The sequence below is a fragment of the Clytia hemisphaerica genome, unplaced genomic scaffold, assembly GCF_902728285.1.
Source record: "Clytia hemisphaerica strain Z4C2 unplaced genomic scaffold, Clytia hemisphaerica genome assembly, whole genome shotgun sequence".
Taxonomy (NCBI): Eukaryota; Metazoa; Cnidaria; class Hydrozoa; order Leptothecata; family Clytiidae; genus Clytia; species Clytia hemisphaerica.
The window spans coordinates 159,060-181,811 of NW_027104628.1; the positions used below are offsets into that span (position 1 = coordinate 159,060).

Sequence of the window (22,752 nt, forward strand, 5' to 3'; positions counted from 1 at the left end):
TCATAACTTCATCATTTCCCATACTTTAATCATTTAATTCAAAAAAGTTCATGGTAGTGAGGACAAAAAAGACATAATTTCTAGACGCACACGCCTAAGGACTCGACGCCTGCAGCTAATGTTAGACGGTCTAATGTTAGATGCGGGCGTCTAGTGATTAGACGCAATTTTTTCAACAAGTGAGGAACAAGCTTTAATGACTGTTTTATTTGAGTAAAATGGAATTAGGAAGTAGACCCTAAAAATCACCTGAAGTTTCTTGATTTCTTTTTTCAATTCCGATTCATATTTTTCTTTCTGATTAACATTTGTAGCATTTTGTACTTTTTTCCAGATGTCTTCAAACAGTTCACATCCTTCACTGACTTTTTTCAAGCAACGATCAACTTCCCCTATGCAAAGTAAAATTTAAAAAAAGTGAAATTATCATATGCCTGGACTCATCAACAATAGGAGTACTTATTCTAAATTTCAAAATTTTGATTCAGTTTTTAAAAATGTCTGCTTTTTAATGAGATGTTACATCCTCTTATCATTTGCATAAAAAGCATTTTATTTTTAAACAAAAGGAACAACTTTCTATGCCTAAAAGCAGCCGTTTATTTTAAATAAACAACAGAAAAAGTTCCCTATTTGGCCACAAGGGCACTGCCCTGCCTTTAAAGAATTTGGTCTCTTTGTAGCTTTATATATCATTAAAAACGATATCTTTGTTTTTCGGTAAAATTTTGCAAATTTTTTGGATGTGGTTGTCACATACGAAATTAAATCCCAATGTAGATTAGGATGGTATTTCCCCCCTGATTATGTCATCAGCAAAACAATATCACTGCAAAATCTTGAAATTTCAATTCCTGAGAAATTTCATCTCAAAATTGATGATTATGAAGAAGCGTTTAGGTCAGTCATAACATCTTATTGTCTTAGCTTTCTATAGTATATCAAAAACTTAAAAAGTAAAAGAAATGTTAATAGATAATTTATTTTTTATGGTAATGTGTCAAAAAAACAGACAATAGCTTACCTTGCAGTTTCCTTCTATCTGCCATAATAGCTTTTATTTATCATATCTAGGAAATAAACAAATATTCTCAGAACGGAGCAATGTTGTTTCCGAAAATTGGCATAGATTTCTATCATAGCACAGTGGGCAAAGATGTGGAAATAGGGAAAAAGATAAACGTGAAATTTGGTTTTTAAAAATTGATCAATAGATTTGGACAAATTTCTGATCAGATTCCAGGTAGTGATGAGAGTTTCCCTTTGGTTCTTAATCTGATCAGGAACTGATAAAATTTATTTTCAAAGATTCTGATCCAAAATTTCAGATTTAGAATCCATTCTTTATAATCTAAAAGCATCAGTGACACATACCAAGATAAAGCCCCCCCTCACTGCCAACTAAGAAATGCCCACGCCCAGGACTCCTACCCCCGTTGAGATCAAAACGGAAATAATTAGCCACCAAATCATTACTTTGAATTGTATTGTAAAGGTTCAAATCAAACTCTCTGTTTATATGAATGAATCATCTGATAATAAAACAAAATTATTGCATACTGTATTCCTAAAAAGCATTGGATCACTCAATCCAAGATATTTCTTCTTTGAATTGTGATTTAAAACAAACAACTTTCATGTTTTTTTATCTCCCAGTAACTCAATGTATTACAGGGAGACCCTTCAAAGGTAAAACACTTTGCACTTATGAAATCAAAGTATTATACACCTGAATTCATCTTACAGGAAACTTTACTTCAGTGGTAAAAGTTCAAATCATTAAACTCACTAATAGCAATACCTCTTCTTTGAGTATACTTATAATGTGCATCTGACTCAAAAACTATGTAAAACTAAATATATACACAGCTTAATCAAAAACATAAAAAATTCAACTGATGACAAATCTGTTATAATTTTAGGGGAATACCAATCTTTTCCAGCAAGAAGGATTACAGACAATTTAAAAACCAAAACCCTTTTGAGAACTTTTTATCTGACACTAAACTCATACCCAGTTACATTTTACATGGAGAGGACCTTTGCCATACAAACCACACCACTCCCCTCTCAATAACCAGTAAAACTTCAACCATATTTGTGTATCAAAAGACATTGTGAACCTTTTCTAAAACCACTATCAGGAAACCAAACTATATCAATATCAGCAATTTTACCAGTTGCAACCTCTTACACCTGCTTACACAGTGCAGCTGGACCTTCGATATTCCTTGGTTAGAAAAAGCTATTTCTCTTTACAAACCATCAACATCAAATAAATTCCAGCATATTTCCTCATCAGAAACTTTTAAATGATCTGTCATTATGGCTTTCTTGAAGCCGTTCCGAAGTTGTATCTCTCAGAAAATAAACACTTACAAAATAAGATAGTCTATCATTTGTAACACCCCTGTAACGTGGACGCAAAATAAGGCGGAACCTGTAGCGCTCTCAGCGCAAGATTGCCGCCTCATTTTTATTCACCCGCTCGAGAACGTGAGCTAATCATTTTTTTCTCGTGCGCTCAAGGGGAAACCGAAAGTGATTGATACCATAAGTTGGTCAATATCAACTTCCCTTGTCTAATATCGACTTCCCTTGTCTAATTCCGACACCCCTCTTTAGAAAAAGGAATAATATGAAAGCTTGAATCACTGATTGAAAAAGAATTATTCCTCTCTGACCACTAAGCAAAGAAAAACAGTTTCAACCTTTCTATAAATTTCAGCTGAATAGGTCTGAATAGACCTTTTCGCCTTTCCATCCGCCATATTGAATTGTATGCAAAAAATTATGGTGGTTGAATTGCCGTGGTGAAATTCCCTTAGAAAGTATGCAAAACATATGCAAAAAGAAAGTATAAAACTTACATGCATAATCGGCATTATATTAAAGTGTAGTAGAAGAAAGATTAAATTTGCTTCTTTTGAAAACTAGAAATAATCAAATTTGCTCATCTCTTAGAACAAGCACTTCAAGAAACCATCATAACATTAGACATAAACTCAAGCTGAAAAATCACCCGCGAAGGTACAAAAATAATCCTTATTCGGCTGACGGTAAATTATTCTCCTGGGAATAGTTAAAACCACCAAACGATCAAATCAAAACATTGATCTGAACCCGCTGAATGTGTGACGTCATGATTACTGCTTTCAGTTTGCATGTTTTGAAAGTTTGATGTGTGTATACTCCGTCTTGGTGGAATTTTTAAATGGCATGAAAACAGAATATGCAATGTTTTTAAGAACAAATTTCTAAAAGGCTTGTGTTGTTCTGTAAATATTTCTTTTTGGATTAAGAAATTCCATCTTTTATTGTTCTAATGATTACAATATTTCTTTATAAGATGCTTTGTTATCTTTTTAATCTTTGTGTGGAATTAATAAACGGGTTTACTGTCGACCGCCCGCATGCCCTCGAGCTGCCACTCAAAAAAGTTCATTATTTTAATAAAAGTTCATTATTTTTTTTTTTTTTTCCAGAAATATTTCCAGTTCCAGTATCTGCAATCACCTTTCACATTCACAACCTTCTTTAAAGTCATTTTTGGTTTTCGATCGACGATGATTCACAACATTAAAGGTCGGTCTCCACAAGGGAGCGGGCGCATTCCCGCGTGGACAGAACAAAGTAGCCCGACTTTCTACTTTCCGGCGGACAAATTGTTGCGCCATGACATAATTTTTTTCCGAAGACCAATCAAAACATTTTTGCCCTGGGTTTCCTCAAGTAACTCATATCGCGCGTTCTGATTGGTCGGAGAAAACGAAAGTGGTTTTCATGCGTTCTATTTGGTCAGAGAAAACGAAAGTGGTTTTTCTTTGTGAATCGTGCGTTTTTATTGGGTGAGATAAAGTCGATTCTAGTTTCCGACATGCTTCTAATTCTAAATTCAAGATGGCGGCGCATGAGGGAACATGACTTTGTGAAAGTTTAAACACGAAGGAAATATGATTAGATTTAAAGGTTTAAAACTCTTTATTTTTCTCTTAGTTTAATACCGTGAGATTGGGTAACTTGCATCAGTGGAGGCTAACATGCATAGCCCTCAAATAAAAGACCTAGCTGGTCATTAAAATACAAAGTTAAATCAAAACAAAAATGGTAGATTAGAGATGTGAGCGGAGCTGTGCAGTTGTATTTTAATGACCAGACAGGTCATTCATTTGAGGGCTATGCATGTTAGCCTCCACTGATGCAAGTTACCCGATCTCGCGGTAATCAAAAGATTCTACAATGTTTTGGGAGTCTAAATATCCAAAGGTTTTTTGTTTTCAATGGGAAAAAGTGGCAAAAAGGCAACTTTCTTTACACTGAAGGTTCGGGCCAATGTGTATTGAAAAATAATGAATAATGAACTTTTGCCGCATCAAATATTCTTTCCAACGCGACGGTAAACCCGTTCATTAATTCTCCTTGCCACGTGCGTTTGGTTTGGGAACGCGTAATGCGAACGCAGACTACCGATGTCTAAACTTTTCAATTTATCTCCAGAACTAATAGATTTTTTGAAATTCTGTAAAAAGGTCCAAGTTCCTGATAGTTTTACTATGTTCTGTGACAAAATCATAACCATCAGTGAAATACTCGACGTCGTTCATCTATTTAAGATTAAAGACAAAAATTTGCAAAGAAAAATAAACCTTGAGCACAAAAAAATGCTTTTTTAAACACTTTTTCCACCGAAAAACAAATAACTTTTATAGACTTACCTTCCCCAAACATTGAAGAAGCCTCTACTAATACACCGTTTAGGATTCTCGCTATTTCACAGTACTCCATTACAGAGGCCCGGTAAAAATGGTAGGTAAAAATGCGCACTTTAGTACTGTGAAAGGTTAGAGGAATGTAACCATTGTGAATTTTTTTCTCTCCTTTAAAGAGAATGATTTAGATATTTGAACATGATATCAATGATAATTTTATAAGTCTCTCCTGAAAATTTCACAAAAATTCATCAAGAGGAAAAGAAGTTATGATTAAAAGGAGTTCTTTACCTACCGTTTTTCTGCTATGTTTCCTTATGAGAACCAGATGTTTACCTACCGTTTTTTTACGGAGGAGAGTGAATTTTCCGTGATCGCTAAAATCAAAACAATGGAAAATTGGATTGACGCGTGCGCAGTCGACACTCCTAAACGGTGTATTAAAGTAAATGAGATAAGATAAAACCTTAAAATCAACTAGAATTTACAACCTTTTGTCCAAAGCAAAAGACGTGCTTTTCTCGCCGCCATCTTGTTTTAGAATGAGAATGATTTTTGGTTCCAGTTCCCACGGTCTTTTTTTCATCCAATCAGATCGCGTGATTTCACTTTCTCTTTCTCTAATCCAATAAGACTGCAGGATTTGAGTCATGTGACATCTCTATTGAAAAACCCGCGCGGAATAAAATAGAAATACAGGGAGTCACATTATTGGCTGCAGGAACTGAAAGTAAACAGGCCTTAAAAAGTCTAAAAGTTTAACAGGCTTTTAAGGCCAACATGTTTGGTTTTTCTGAAAAACAAAGGTATAGGAAGCTTTACTGAAGGAGGCCTAAAGCTGGGACTATCTATTTAAAAGAAATGGACAAAAAAGGCGCTTTTTTTGGGTGATAATTAAGATTTTACTTAGAAACTTTAATTCTCTTACCCCCGTCTCGGGCCGCCTTGATATGAGCGAGGGAACCATGTTGGCCACCCCTACTGAAAATTTCAGATTAAAACAAACAAGGAATTAATTCCTGTAACTCGATGAAAATTGGAAAAAGCTGGTTTTTGACTGTTTCTGATCCTAAAGTGCTATTTTTTGGTATAAAAAGCTATGCTATTTATGTTTGGATTTCTAGAAAGCTTACCCATTCATTGTCAATATATTTTTTATTTGAAAGTAATTGCTTCATGGAATAAAAAGATATAGTCAAATCTTGTAGGGTCATTTTTCAAAAAAATTTTGACAAAATCGATTTTCGCATTTCGCCATTTTACCCTACGCAAACGCACGTGTCGCCTTAGACCAAGTTACGGTATTCTTCGAAGGAATGAACGTCAGAAAAAAACCTATGTAGAGTAGGGATGTTTATGTTTATAATTTGGAAATACCACGTTCCGCACTGTGCACTGGAAGAGCGCACCTGATAAATTTTGGTCTGCACAAGGTGCACCTATGCCTCGGAAATTGGCCATAAAAGTTAAAAAATTGCTAAATTTAGCTGCACTTGAGGAAAAAATAGAGGAACTCTGCACTTGGCTTGCGGTTAAAAAACCGTCTGCACCTGAAAAACTCAAACTTTGCACCTGCACTCGACTTTTTTCTGAGTTGTTAACTCGAGCAAACGTGCCACAATCTGCAAACTGGCCATGTACAGATTGAAAAACAAAAAAAAATTAAAATTAAAAGCTAAAAGGTCTCTAACTCTACTGTTCGTTTGGAAATAATATTGAGTAGCTCTATCTAGTGTTTTATGAAAGATTGTTTTGTAGATGTGTCTCAAAAGATGCAGGATACAATGTGGCAACTTTGAATGTCATTCAGTAAAATGATAATGATCTCTGAAAGTTCTCTGAACTAAAGTAAAACAGGAAAAAATTGAATCATTCTCAAAATCTCAGAAACAACTTACTACTGCATAAATCAACAACAAAGTTACAGCATGATCCCTATCCAATAAATACTATAATTAACCAGGTAAAGAGCATAACAGAATGTTGTGAAAATTTCCAAGAGCCACTTTAAGAGAAAGTATTGTACATCGGATTTTGGTTTCAAATTTTGAAAAAGTGAGTTCGTGAGGCAGACATCTTGGATTCCGTGACGCACGCGCAGAAGGATCTACTTTAAACCCCGGGAAAACGTAAACAACTAACCGTTATTTTGCAGAATAGCGTGTTTCAAATTTCTTGCAAATAGTGTATCGTGGTTACTACGCGAAAAATCATTCTGTCTTTTAACATTTTGTTAGTTTACTAAAATGGTAGAGCTAGCAGTGATTTAGAGAAATGAGAGAAATCGGGTAATTTTCGATTGGATTCTGCCTTTTTATAGCTTACTGATTTTAACAGGATGCATTCAAGAAAGACTGTAATATTAGGTAGGGATAGCTTTAAAGGTTTTAGTTTTACATAAGTGTTCCCGTTTCATATCAGACACATGTCTTATGTCAGGTCGGTGTTTCCTCCTATTTATTTTACTCCGGTAAAGTGCATTTTTTCTACTTTCTGTTTTACTTTGTTTTTTATCTCTTGCACAATTTTTGTGTCACACAAACATTCTTGGTCTTTCGTAATAATTAAGCATTGTTATATTTTGTTTTCCATCATTCTTACTGTCAATGTGAGGATCAATCCCCCAATATGACCTACAGTGAGGAGATCGGGTAACTTGCATCAGTGTCACAAGTTGTTCCAGGGGATGTCAATCGAAAAATTCGATTACCGAATCAATCAGACTTAATCGAAGCCAATCGAATAATTGATTTTCGATTAGCCGAATTGATCGAACGCCAATCAAATTTCACATCTTTTTTTTGATTGGATTTGATTACCGTTCGATTGGTGTTCGAGTGACGTTCGATTAGTTTCGATTAGCTTCGATTGCATATACTATTCGATTGATTCGATTAGTTCGATTAATGTTCGATCAATTCGTTTTATGTTCGATTGGCATTCGATTAATTCGATTTATGTTCGATTGGCATTCGATTGTGATTCTATTTATGTTCGATTGGCATTCGATCAAATATTGTTCCGGTCTTTTTGTAATTTCGATTTTCGTGGTTCCGTATTTCCTCTATACCGCCACCCTGTTTTAAGCGCCTCCCTTAATATAAGAGCTGCACCGTAATCTCAAGTTTTGAAATAAGCGCTTCCCCCAATAAGCCCCGCCATCCAATAACCGCCGGATTGATCGAGTGCGGCTCGCGTATTACGTGGGAACCAACCCCACAGAACTATCTCAGTAGTAATAATTAAAGACACTCCAGAAATATAAATAAAATCTTAAGTTCGAAATTAGCGCTGAAATAGGATACGAACGGTATTTCGGAATTGTGGAATTCGACCTTGTTTTCTTCGGAATTTCGGAAATCGGGCAACATTTCTTCGGTATTTCAGAATTCTGATATTTTTTCGGTATCGGAAATCCATGAATTTTTGCTTCCAAATATTGGTATCATAAGTTTTTTATCCCCCTTTTTCGGAATTCATTACATACATAAAAAATCAAAAATGAAACATTAGTCGAAACGAGGAAAAATACCCCAAAAAATCGGTATCAGAGTGGCGGGAATTTTTAAAACTTTGGCAAAAACATTCGGTATTTCGGAAATCACCCATTTTTGCCTAAGTACCCCCCCAGGAATTAAGCAAACATTCTTCCGCTAACTTCTTTTGGCGGGAAGGGAATTTCATGGTGGTGTTACAAAAAATCTTCCAAATTTAGCCCCGCAAAATTTAAACTTTTTAAAGTAAAATCGAAGTTGATCGAACGTTAATCAAAGTTGATCGAACGTTAATCAAAGTTGATCGAACATTAATCAAAGTTGATCGAATTTCACATGTTTTTCGGTTTCGATTAGAATTCGATTGGCGTTCGATCAATTCGGCTAATCGAAAATCAATCATTCGATTGGATTCGAGTAAATTCGATTAATTCGATTGGTTCGATTGACATCCCCTGGGTTGTTACGCGTAAGCCAAATCGCGTATTACAAACAACCTCTAAATTGCCGAGTACAGGAGAGAAAGAAATCGAAATTCAAAATGGCGGCCAAGCCCACGCTGATAACTATCAAAAATCTTCGTTTTTCAATCAGCTATTGCAGCTCAATAAATCAATGAAATAATTTGAAATAAAAAGTAAACAAACCTTGAACCTTTCATGAATCCAAATAAATAAAAGTATTCATCTAAAGTGAAGATTACATTTCAAAATAAAACGATTTCCAAACCAACCTAAAGTCAGTGTCTGCCAACTAAAAATTTCTCTGCGGGGGTCACTGGCAAGTAGTTACGACTTCAGACTTTAGATTCCAATTCTTGTATAGGTTGCAACTACACTGCCAAATGATCTGTATTACAAATACTTCCAAATGGGTCCATAAGTTAAGAAATTGAAATGATCATCTAGCACGGGGGTTTTGTTTTTAAAAACAAACTTCAAAATAAAATTGTTAATGAACTTGTTACCTAAAATATCACTTACTTACATAATTTATTTATGATATAACACCCCTTTCTTAAAATAAATGGCCTCTTAAAGTCTTTTATGTTTGCCGCAAGAAGGGAGAAAAATTTAATTTGACCCCCGGTTTTTTGTCTCTTTTTCTAGCTATTTCCCGCGTGTTAGTGTAGACACAACTATAATCCGGGAAATGAAGCGTTTTCATTGGTCTAAAATCACGAATGTTCACGTGACCAGAATTTTTATCCAGGGAAATGCCGTGGCAGCAATGTTTTGCTTTAGTGAGATTGACCATTTTGTTGTTTTGATTTGAGCGGGCGAAATTTCTGTACAAAACCAAAATATGGCTTCGTTGGAATACCTGTTGAAACACTTGTGCAGTGGAGGAGGCTAACATCAGTGAGGCTGGAACTTCAATTTTTGAGGATTACGATCGTACCAGCTTTTTCAGGGTGGCCACGCATGCTGGAAAAACTGGAAAAATGGCCTTTTTCTGAAAAGTAGCTGGAAAAACTGGAAATAGCCAGGCGGTGTCAATCGAACTGTTCGATTATCGAACTAATCGAACTTAATCGAACCCTATCGAACGATAGCTGTTCGATTACCGAACCCAATCGAACACCTATCGAACCAGGAAAACTTTCGTAAAGTTCGATGACTGTTCGATTATACGATTATAGTTCGATCGCAGTTCGATGAATACGATTGAGGTTCGATGAATACGATTGAGGTTCGATCAGTTCGATTAAGATCGATGAAGTTCGATTGGTTCCATTAAATCGATTTATACCTTGCCGCCCAATTTTTTATTTATATTCCGAGGGCGTATTGGCGGCCGCCCACCAGCCATTCTCACGGGCCATCCTATATCTATCCCATCGGATGGGACAAGCTGGAGCTCTTACAAGCTTTTTATTGGTCGTTAATTTGTAAAAAAAAATATTTTTATTTTTATTACTTTCTTTAAAGAAACTGACATCTCTATTATTTCAAATGAGCAATAATGAGTGAAGCATACGGTGCCTGTGTTTTGATTAAACAACCTCGTAATTTTCTGAAAGGTAAAGAAAAGTAGAATCAATCCGACACAATCATCGAACCACATCGAACTTTCATCGAACTTAAATCGAACTCATCGAACATCAATCGAACTTCATCGAACAAAGAACACTCATCGAACTTATCAAGAAATTTTCGTAAAGTTTGATAGCTGTTCGACCGGGTTTGGTAATCGAACAGCTATCGTTCGATTTTGTTCGATAAAGTTCGATGGTTCGATAACGAAAATCGGTTCGATAGGGTTCGGTTGACACTGCCTGGAAATAGGTACATTTTCCAAACAGAAAGCTGGAAAAACTGGAAAAACTTTTTTGAAATTTTAATTTTATAGCTTTATGTCAGGAGTTGGTTAGAATTATTATGTGATTGTACATATATAATTTTCATAAGATTTTATCTTATGAGTTTAGCCATTTTCAGTTTAGTCCTCAGACTTTTTTTTGTCAAAACATAGATCTCTATGATCAATTCGAAAGAGATGTCTTTTGAAAACCTAGAAGTACCAGTGGATACTCCTTAAAACCTACAAAGATGCACTTTGAGCTCTCTTAGCCACCAAACTTAATTTAATATTGTTTAGTTCACTTTTTTACAACCTTTTATAAATGTACTTTCATAAAATACCTAATTTCGAGAATTTCAATTATCGCAAAGTGTTATAAAATTATCTAAATTTTATCAAGAATCCCTTCAAAAAATTAAGTTTTTCAGACCTAGAAATTACACAATTGAATTTAAGGTCATAAAACCTATACGTTTTGGTACCTATACTTATAGTAGCTATGAAAAAATAATTTTCTTCTTCATGGTTAGACCCCAGCCAAACAAATCTTAAGGCCCTCATTGTTCTAATTTAGGTTTTAAGGTGTAATTCGATTTTAACGTACAGTTTTGAAAATATTTAGGTCCCAATAATCTAATTGCAACATTAGTTACTTTGCAGTGAATCACTGCCCAAAATTGGAAACCAAGCGAGTTTATCTCGCCCAATTAAAATGTGCGATTCACATGCGAAAACCACTTTCGTTTTCTCCGACCAATCAGAGAATGTACAATATGAGTTACTTGAGGAGTTACTTGAGAAACCTAGTGCAAACACACTCAAAATGGCGGGGTGATTACCACAGCGTCACAACAAAGAGCGATATTTCGACTAGTCTACGAAAAGTGCGCTCGCGCGGCGAATATAATATCTTGAAAATTAATATATGCATAAAACTGTCAACATACTTTTTTATGCTTAGGTGACATCACCATCGATCCTGACTTGACAACGGATAACCAAATTTGGCAATGCATAGTTATTACGAGTGTTATTATTTGTGTGACGCAAAAATTGCGCGGTAAACGAAGCACTAGAAAAACGCCCACTGAAAATTTTAACTAGGAATTTATAGAATATTTCACTAATGAAGTATCAAACTTTTTGGTTTTTGTAATTATTATTAATTCATAGTTTTTTAATACTATTTTTTGAAAGTCAATTTAAAAGTGAATTTAAGGCAAAAAGAAACCACACGCTGTCAGATCAGGCAAACTTAGGGGCCACTCAACATCTCCTTGATTGTTGACCACACCTTTCTTGGCAACTGGCCACAAAGAGGACAAAGAGACTGATCATTAATATATTGATAAAAAAAGAATTTCTTTATCTATATATATATAGTGAAGATATGTAATATCTGTCATTTTAGAAAAAGAAAAGTATTGATATATAAATAACTCAAACTGATAAAAACGAAAAAAGTTAAGAATATTTTTGTTAATTGTGTGTATTTACGATTTTTTTGGTATTTTTTATTTTTTAATCATTCCGAAACAGAGGGTAATTTAGCAAAAAGTTAAAGGGAATTTAAATAGTGGTATGTGAAAGAAAAACCTAATCCAAATAAAGATAGAAGAAAAGTAATAGTGGAGAAACAATGAATTGCAAAAAACTTTTTTGATAAACACACTTCCGTAAGTTCATCAAAATACATACAAAATGGGGACAAATAAATACAAAAGCAAACACATCAAATAAATTAAAAAAAAAAAAAAAAAAAAAAAAAAAAAAAAAAAAAGAGATACATAAACAAAACAAAACCCGAAGTCCCAGACTTGTGACTGGCATAGTGACTTTCCACGTGTTTAAGGGCCCACACTCAGTCGCCTTCGGAAAACAAGGAACTGACCAGCAGCTTCCAAATAAATAACAGACAACAAACAGACACTACAACAAAATACAGTACAAAAGGGCAGAAAGACACACTGTACCAACTATCCCACGTACACTACAGGTGAAACAAACATTTGTAACAAACACAATCTTACATAAAAATAGAAAAAATCACACAAAAACTGAAAAGAATAGAATCGTAAGTTGGCCGAGAACCCGGTTCGGCGTGCCGCGACGGGAGGACTGCACAGGGCAAAGAAAAGTAGGAAATGAATACCTCCGATGCTAATGCTAATTCTTTAGACAGAAAAAAAAACAAAAAAAAAAACAAAACAAAAACAAAACAAGAAAAAACAAACAAACAAACACACATACAATACACAAGAAACAATTTCAATTTCACAATTTGAAAATATGTAAAAATTCTTCGACGGTTTTCCCATACTTCATAAAACAGTCAGGAAACCTGGAAAAACATTTGACAACTTGCTTCTTCAAGAAAGCGTTTGAAGCACCCTGGTTTCGCATTCGAATGAAAAGCTCAGTGACTCTAGGAGTCAGATCTTCAAACATGAGTGTGCTACGTGCTATCCGTAAAATTTCTGAAAAGACAGATCCATAAAAAATGCACGATGGGATGTTACTGTCGGCATGTGGCATCCTTACAATGAAGAAGGGAAAGGCATCTCTCTTATCAAAAAGTTTATATCTAAAAATATTGTTTTCAACGGTGATATCTAAATCTAAAAACGATGCATGGTTTCCATGGTGCTCAACTTTGAGATCTAATTCTTTAGGGTAAATCTGTTTGTAGCAATTATGAAACTCATCTCTGTCATTTAAGGCACACAAATCATCAATAAATCTACCTACAGAGTGGAAGTTATAGGCACTAGGCGAACTAGCAGAAATGAGACCTTTGACATACTCAGATTCAAAATGGTACAAAAACAGATTCGCCCAAAAAGGAGCAGGATCTATTCCCATGGGAATTCCAATGCACTGTTTAAGGATAGAATTGCCAACTTTGAAAAAGCAATTTTTTATCAGAAAGGACACACACTCAGACAGTGAAGTACTAGTAAAGAACCTATCATCCTTCCCTTTTGTAGTCCAGTATGCTGAAGTATTTGAAAAACCAAGTTTCTACAACCTAAATCAAACACAAAGTTAATAATTTTGGTTAAAATTTCAATGAGAAGATCGTGTGGAAGGGTTGTGTACAGTGTTGCAAAATCGAATGTCGAAATTCGTTTTGCTTTTTTCTTGGCATTGATTCTGTTAAGATGTCCAATAACAGGCGAAGAATTTTGTACAACCCAGAACTTATTGAAACTAGAAAAGAAACGAGATTTATGATGGAATTGCTCAACATGTTTGTATAGAACTTTGAAGACCATGGATACAGCACGAGACAGCGGTTTGGTACTACATGATTTGGAAGCAATGATGAAGCGGCAACCAATAGGATTCTTATGCATTTTAGGAATCCAATACATAATGGGGAGAGTTTTCATTTTGTCAGATAATGATAATCCAAATGTTTTACACAAGTTTTCGCTATTTTCTAAAATGGAGTTCAAATCAAGATTAGAAGGCTGATAGGTGTTATTTCCAGAGATTTCTCTAAGTAATCTAGAAACATAAAACTTTTTACAAATCAAAGCAAAGTTCTTAGATGCTTTGTCGATTGTGACAATGACAAATCTTTTCTGTAAGGTTTCCAGATATGCCAGCACTTCTGGATTCTGGATATATATATATTAATAGCCGTAGTCTGTATGTCTGTTTTCTGTTTTCTGTTTTTTGTCTGTGTGTCACTTTCGTTTCCGCAAGCAATGTTTTGTTCTCGATAAGTTTGTTTTGATTGACAGATTGGATAGAGCCTGGTTTAGACTTTCTTCAGTCTTTGTTTTGAAATTTAAGGCCCATCTACATTTAGTAATTTTAATTTCTGCCCAGCTTTGCCCGACCCTGTTTTTCTCTTTTCTTTTGTTTGAAATGTTTTCAACCACACCTGACTTTTCACAACATAAAATTATTGAAATCATGCCGAAAAGATCCCATTATGGAAACATTGAATTTCCTGTCAAAAACCATCAATATTATGAACAAAGACGAAGCAATTGAAAAATTATGTGTGGTTATTTTCCAGATATATGCCAAATATGCAACCAGTCATACAGAATTAAAATACATGACAGCTCACTCCTAAAATGCGGCTCCTGCGGACAAGAAGTCCACCAACCGTGCTATCTAAAATTGTTAAAGAACATGAACTTGATTGATCAAGATTAAGTATTGAGAGACTTGATATATCAAATACCTGGTATGATCTACCTTTGTCAACAGTGTCAGGAAAATACAATCCACTTTCCACACAAAAGAACCAAAGCTTCAAATACCAGCATCAATAATGTCAAAAGTAACTCCAAAACACCTACACAAACAATCACAACACCTGACACCACAATTGTCATGATCTCTCCTAAACAAACACCTGCACCCTCAGCTACCAAAAGTATTACTGACCTCTCATCAGCCACTTCATTACCCTCTCAACAGCAACGGCAAAGGTCCCTCCCTGCAATTCCAAGGGACTGCTCAATGCCACGAATCCCACTTTCACCAAATGTTATTCTCAACAACAATCCAAAATTAAGCAGAAACCTCGACAAAAAGCTTGCACCAAACTCATGAAATATGGAAACAAGGGCCTAAGGGGGTGTAATGCTGGAACTAAATGCTCCGAATTCCACCCGAGAATGTGCTCCTCTTCAATCAAAAGCGGTACATGCTTAAACACCCATTGCACTTTTGTTCATGTCAAAGGAACGCAAAAAAGACCAGAACTTCGAACAAAGAATCAAGGTGAAACAAATGATTCCTTGGATTTTCTCAAAGTACTGGACAACTTTCGTCTACAAATGATCTCGTTCATCAACGAAAGTCTCAAACCACCACGACACACCCTTCTCTCCAAAACGTTCCAACAAACACAAGAAATGTCCAGGCTACACAACAAACAATATCTACTACAGGAAAACCTTCCCTCAATACACCAACCAGCAGCTCACCTGCACTGACAACTTTTGCTTTCTTGAACATACAAGGTCTATGTCCTCAAACTGCACCATCTTGTGTTCCTTTATCAGAGATATTTTGACAATTGAAAAATTTATTGGATTAACAGAAACTTGGCTATCATCTAACCACAAAGCTGGAGATCTGGAAATCAGAGGCTACACTTTACATAGAAAAGACTGTGATCGTGCAAAAGCCAAACAAGGTCGATACAGTGGTGGTGTTGCCTTCTACCTGAGGGATGACATCTCTCCTTTGTTCAAGCCCCATCTTGTACAGACAGCCAACAAACCCAAACCAAGCAAGATAACTTCTAGTTGGAGATTAAGGCGTTCGCGGCATGTGCTAAGGAATACTGCTGTGACTCCCTGCTAGCCTAAAGCCCGGATCCACAAAGGCACGCGCCACGATCGCAAGATAACTTCTAGTTGGAGATTAAGGCGTTTGCGGCGTGTGCTTAAAGTAATACAGCTGTGACTCTCTGCTTTTAGGTGCTTAATATTTGTTTTTAAGTATGGGTTACACCGGGACATTTTCTGTGTGCGAAGTGGATGTTATTTATGGAAAAATCAAAGCAGTCAGTTAAAAAAGAACCGCAGAGATAGTTGTTATCATGTGAAAAGGAGGTAAAATTTTTGTGAACCACTTTTTCTCAAAAATTTAGAGTCAGTTGGAGGACACGAACCAAACTATCAATTGGGCCTGGCCCTACTGATTCAGAAAAAAAATTTAGCAATGATTTTGACAAATTCAACTTTTACAGTGAAAAAATAGATTGGGAAAAAATCAATAAAACTTTGGATGATATTGATTGGGACAATATTTTAAAAACTTCTGACTCTAACCCTGATGAGCAATATAATAAATATTCATCAACAAATGCATTGACGTTATAATCTCAAACAGCATTCCACTTCGAAAGCCATTAAAGAAAGAGATTGTTCCACGCGATCGTCGTATTCTTATGCGAAAAAGAAAGAAACTGAAGAAAAGAAAGCCCAACAAGGACACAAGGTCAAAACTGATCATTGTTAACCGGTTACTTTTTCGAAGCGGGCTACACGACTTTTTGCGCAATGCAATTGGTTCTTTTCGCATGACGACGGGCCTACATTGTACAGAGTTGCCCGTCGTTAGGAAAATTCATTGTGACGTCACTTTTCAAAGGAAAATGAACAATGCGTTGACATCATTTCTCTCATTTTTTATTTCAGAAATTGTAACAATTTTTTAGCTCTTTTCGCTTGTATCTTTCACTTTATTTCGCTATTTTCCTGGATAAAGCGCTAAAAATCAATCGAAGCTGAAGGAAACAGTTAACAAATACAATAACGCAAGCTTGGTCGTTACTTGACCTCAGGCAATATTTCTCAGTACAGCCCTCACTTACCGGTCATTATTGTATTAATATTGAGCTAAAATTGCAAACCAGTTATACAAACGAAAGGCACAATCAAGAGCTAGATGCAATCTCAAAAATCAAAGTGAACCCCAAGTTCTTCTACTCTTATGCAAAAAGATTTTCTCAAACCAAACCTAAAGTTGGACCATTATTGGATCCTACTACAAATAAGCTAACAGACAACAATCTTCAGATGGCCAATATACTTCAAGACCAATATACATCTGTATTCACACCACCAAAACCCCAATATAACAACCCCAATCTCAACCCTTCACAAGTGACCGAGAAACTTGATTATGTTGACTTCACAGAGGAAGATTTCATTAGAGAAATACAAATCCTCTCTCCTAACTCAGCTACTGGTCCAGATGGCTTTCCAGCTATGTTTCTCCTTAAAAGCAAGTCACAGCTTGCAAAACCACTCAAGCTGATATGGCAGAATACTCTCGATAAAGGATTCACCCCAAAGATACTTAAAACAAGTTACATCATCCCAATATTTAAAAAAGGAAATCAAGGATTAACAGAAAACTACCGCCCTGTTGCTCTTACATCACATGTAACCAAAGTTTTTGAAAAGATCGTAAGAAAAAACATGCAAGACCTAGAAAGAAACAACCTATATAATACTAACCAACCCGGATTTAGGTCAGGAAGATCCTGTCTTAGCCAATTACTTGCCCACACTGAACAATTGATTCATCATATCGAAAATGGCGACAACGTAGATGTTATCTACCTTGATTTCAGTAAAGCATTCGATCGGGTTGACCACTCAATACTTCTGCATAAACTTGAAAGAAATTGCATTTATGGAAAACTTCTCTGCTGGATTAAATCGTTCCTAACAAAGAGAACACAGAGAGTCTCAGTCAACACAAGGCTTTCCAAAAGTGCAGATGTTTTATCTGGGGTGCCCCAAGGTTCCGTACTGGGTCCCATCCTGTTTCTTGTGATGATTCATCATGGGATCATCCCCCCCCCAGGAAGATGGGGGGGGAATCAGATTTTGGTGCCAGGGGGGAAGTGAAAATTTCAAGCTTGATGGGGGGAGAAAGGCGAATAGGGGGTATATTCAGTCCTCTACCTAGTGGGGGGAGTAATAGGATAAATACAGACCTTCCTGGTGTGTTTGGGCATTCAGGCTTGTCTTTCTTGGGATTTTGAGAGTCTTTTTTTTGCTATAGTAGCTTGCGAATTGAGGCGAGTCTGGATCATCACTTCGCAACCCTTATACAATACGGCTAGGGGGATTTCCCAATTGGGGGGAGCACGAATTTTAAAGACAGGTGGGGGGGAAAGGCCAGATGGGGGATTTTAGCTCATATTAGGGGGGACCAAAAAGCTGGAGGACGCCATGTTCATGATATTGATGAAGACATTTATCATGCAGTGCTGTCCTCATTTGCGGACGATACAAGACTGCTGAAAGAAGTGTCCAGTCAAGATGATGTTCAGCTTCTTCAAAATGACCTCGATAGAGTATACAAATGGTCAGAGATCAATAACATGCAACTCAATGGACTGAAATTCGAACATATGTGTTATGGGAAAAATGAAGAGCTGGAACCAAATTCAGTTTATTATTCTGATACCCAGGACCAAATTGAAACCAAAAACCAAGTCAAAGACCTTGGAGTCACTTTGGATGTGGATATGAGCTACAGTCAACATATCCAAAATCAAATCAGCAAATTCAAAGCCATCAGCTCATGGATATCCCGAACCTTCAAGACACGAGACACTGATATAATGCTAACCCTTTGGAAGTCACTTGCTATTCCACACCTTGACTACTGCTTCCACTATGGTCTCCGTCAAAGCGATGCCTCATCCAACAATTGGAGCTGCTGCAAAAATCTTTTTTGAACGGGATTTCCTCGTTGAACCACTTGAACTATTGGGAAAAATTGAGTCAACTGAAAATTTACGGTCTTGAAAGAAGAAGAGAAAGGTACAGAATAATCTACACATGGTGCATACTAGAAGATATCACTCCAAACTTCAATTACAGCGATGATGCAGGCGATGTGCATTCCTACACAAACCAGAGACTGGGTAGAAAATGTAATTTAAAAAAAAGCTGTTAATGTCAAGCATAAAAATATTTGGAGGGATTGTCTCTCACAGGAAGGACCAAGACTTTTTAATGCTCTGTCAAAATCCCTTCGAAACCTCACAAAATGTACCAAACAAACTTTTAAACAACATCTTGACTAATTCCTCAATACACTGCCAGACGAACCACTGCTTCCTAGTTATTTCAACTTCAGGAGAGCTGATTCCAACAGTGTATCAGTAATGGTCAATCATCAAATTCCACGAAAAAATCAAAAACAAAGTATCACGAAGTAAGTAAGAATGTAATTAACGATCGTATTTATTAATGACATTCGAATTCTTTTCAAAACAAAACAAGTTTATTTTAAAGAAAAGAGCATTTCAAATGTAAATCAAAAATGTAAATCAAAACATAAAAATTAAAAAGTTTGTTGTACAATAACAGCATTCGAAGGGCGATAAAAAGCAAGAGAAGAAATTAGACAATCTCTTTCTTCATATAAAAACATATTCAAGTGGTTGATACTGTTGAAAAATGTGTACGTCATTTTACATGTTTAAATTCGAAAAGTTATGACAAGGGTTTAAAAAAAGCAATTTAGAATTGACTTATTTATCTTTTTAAATCTGATAAAAACAAAGTTGCACTATTGTTTGTGGCTTTCCTGCTTTTTCCTGAAGAATTGTCATTGCGGCGTATTTAATGCGAGCGAAGCGAGAAAAAGATCTCCGGGGGAGGGTTAGAGTCAAACTTTGAAGATATCTTTTTATTCATTTGATCGTTTTTTAAGCCAGCTTTAACATCCAAAGGACTTTTAGTGCATTCAGCTACAGCTTAACCGTCGTGCGACGTGCGACGCCGGGTACCGGCTAGTCATGATTTAATAAGATTTAAATTTTTTTCCTGGGACACCCGACATACGCTTATTTTTCCAAGAAAGAAAAACGATTCATTTTAAATGGATAAGAAAAAGGAAGCTTTGCAAGTATACAAGCCATGACCTTGACCAAGGCTTACTGGTATATATGCTTATTTTTTCACCAAATGCAGATTTCAGTATGCTTTTGAAAATGTTATGCTTGTACAAAGAAAAACATGAATATTTAGATACAGACACAAAGATTTTTTTTTCCCCGTGGAACTAGTTTTTAAAACCTCTTATTGATAATATTGTTTGATCTTTAATATACTTGTCTTGTATAAGGAAAAGGAGCTAGAGGTTGTTATAGAAAAAGACTGCTATTGTAATTTTATGGTTTTTCATGATTCAGAGTGTAAGAAGAAAAAGAATGATAGAAATCAAAAGACAAAAATAAAATGGCATCAATGAGGAGAACATCTTCTATTGACAAAACAAAAACAAGAGTGAAGCATAATCGTAGTTCCAGTCAGGTATATTTATAAAGTGATTTCCATTTTTTTTTTTTCTTGATTAAAAAATTGAATTAGTTCGAATGTGTGTAAATCAATGCAGCTAAAAATGGTAAATATGAATAGAATCAAACTGCAAAATATTTTATTTGAGCTGTGAAAGTCATCTGGAAAACTGGGTAAAATGTTTAGTAGGTGATACTCAGTGTTGCAAAGATAGCTCTCAATACTTCTTGATTTTATAGTCTTCATGTATATGATTATATTGATGACATTTCCAGAGAATCAATGCTAATGTTGGTAACACATATTGCAAATATATATTTTTATTTTTAGAATTCAAGTGTTGATGACCTGCTGAAAGTTTCAAGTGTATCTCCACAAAGAAATGATAAAGGTTCAAATTTTTAAAGAAAGTTTTAATTAATAATATCGATATGAAAGTATGGTTGTACCCTGAACAAAGTTGTATCCACCTTCTTTGATCAGAAATAATACAAAATGTTGTGTGTATGGGTATACTGAATGTATCTATCTATCTATATTTTAAGTATCAAAAGGTCCTAAGACCCATTATCCATACATACAAATTATAAGATTGTACAAAAATAAAAAGTATATTAAGGTATATCATAACAAAATTATTTAGCTTAGTTGGCTAAATAAAGTGTAAGTTGTGACAACAGAACAACCAGCCAAACTAGGAAGGTGTACAACAAGATGCTAAACAAAAGAGGTATACAAAAGATTAAGAAAAAGCTGGTTATAAAATAGTGGCTTGAAACGAGAGAATGCTATCCTAGGTATCGAAATTCAGTCATCGCCAGCTCTTAGCAATGTAACAAATTACCAAACAAAGATTTTGGTTAGCTGGGAGTCTGGATTGTTCCCAAGGTTTAATGATGTACAGTTGGTCAAAAGTAACGTACACAATAGGTTGTGTGAATTTTTTTCTTTTCTTGTTGAGCTTATTCGTAATCAAAATGTAAATAATACTGTTGTATACACTTCCGGTATTCTTGCATAAAATACTTTAATGGCTTATTTAACACAAGATTTATTTTCCCAAGTCAAAAAAAATCTTGAAATTTTTTGATTTTATTTTGCAAATCAGCGCCATCAGCGCTTTGAAAAATTTCACATGGATTTGATTTCAATTCAATTTTGTCAATATAGCTAATTTACTGGATAGTTTTTATTTGAAAAATTTCGTTAGATTTAATATCCCTAGTCAGCGACCTCGCTCGAATTAGCAAGTTTTATTTAACGACAAAAGGCGAAAGTTCGCGAAAACGGGAAATTAAATCTTGCAAAAATTAATCCAATTAAAGTAGTTAAAACATGAAGACTAGCTGGCTGATTTTTCCACTTTTTAGTGAGATTCTTATCAATATTAAAATTGAACATCCATTACCTAAATAGGTGTAACATGTTTTTGTGTCAATTTATATTGAGAATGATTACACGGCATGACGTCAGAACTGGGGTACAACAGAACACTTACTAAAAATCAATTATGTGTTTTCAGTAAACTTAATCTTTTAGTGAGTTAAACCATAGTGTTTGTTTTACCCTCGAAATTATTAAATTTTATTGGTTGAAAAAGATGCCACGTGACTTTCCGTGGCAAAGAATTGAGAATAATTACATTTTCAAGTTTAGCCCTAAACCTCGAGTCGAAGGTGGAAATTTATGGATTCATCTCCATTGTTATTTGCTGTATTTCAGGAAGCAAAACAAAGAGTGCTTTAGAAATATCTGGAAATACAAGAAAACTGAAACCAAGGCCTTCATCAAGACCTAACAGTAGCCGTACAAGGTATATAAAGTGATCGATAATTATTTCTGTAAATTGAAAAGGCTTCTCCGATTTCGTCTTTCATTTCTGAGAATGATACTTTTGTACTAATTTATTACTACAAAATATTATTTATTTTATGCTTTGAAATAGTTATTGCAAAGTAATTCTTGGTATTTCCATTCATTTTTTTTGTATAAGTTTGTGTCCAAACTTTTGTATATTATTAGTTTTATGGAAAAATACTTTCAGAATTAATTTTGATTTAAAACAATAATTATCTTGTTTAACTTATTTTTGTTATCTTTAAAAAAGGAAAATCAAGACACACCATAACAAAAAAACGACAAATTATTTTCTTTTTGTTTCAAAATTCTAGTAAGAAAACTGTTCCATCAGAAAAAAAGCCAGCTTGGCTGATCAAACAATCCACTGAGGATGAAACGGTAGGTGGTTTTGTGAAATTTGTTTGAACATATTAAAAGATATATTATATAGATATATTGATATATTGAAAGAATTAGTTTGAAAATGAAGTGAAGTAAGTAAGTTTATTCATCTGGTAGCTGTCGATGGAGCCTGAATTGCTGGAATCCCCTTTTCTAATTGCGCTAGACCCGGGCGTTTAAATGCTGAGATGGAGCTTAACA

The 22,752-nt window shown here is 35.1% G+C and overlaps 2 protein-coding genes across 2 annotated transcripts in view; one reads left to right on the top strand and one right to left on the bottom strand.

Annotated features, from left to right (window-relative positions):
- Positions 1-1,090, bottom strand: part of LOC136824719 (CCR4-NOT transcription complex subunit 3-like) — a gene marked incomplete in the record, with an annotated part of 17,389 nt that extends 16,299 nt beyond the window's left edge. Inside the window, 2 exon segments of the mRNA XM_067080698.1 lie at positions 250-392; positions 1,025-1,090. Coding sequence (XP_066936799.1) covers positions 250-392; positions 1,025-1,049 — 168 coding nt within the window.
- Positions 1,091-7,008: 5,918 nt separating this feature from the next.
- LOC136824722 (centrosomal protein of 131 kDa-like) overlaps positions 7,009-22,752 on the top strand; it is a 38,573-nt gene continuing 22,829 nt past the window's right edge. Inside the window, exons 1-5 of the mRNA XM_067080699.1 lie at positions 7,009-7,075; positions 20,205-20,325; positions 20,641-20,701; positions 22,033-22,123; positions 22,482-22,548. Coding sequence (XP_066936800.1) covers positions 20,251-20,325; positions 20,641-20,701; positions 22,033-22,123; positions 22,482-22,548 — 294 coding nt within the window. The 5' untranslated portion in view covers positions 7,009-7,075; positions 20,205-20,250. The remainder of the gene's footprint in view (positions 7,076-20,204; positions 20,326-20,640; positions 20,702-22,032; positions 22,124-22,481; positions 22,549-22,752) is intronic.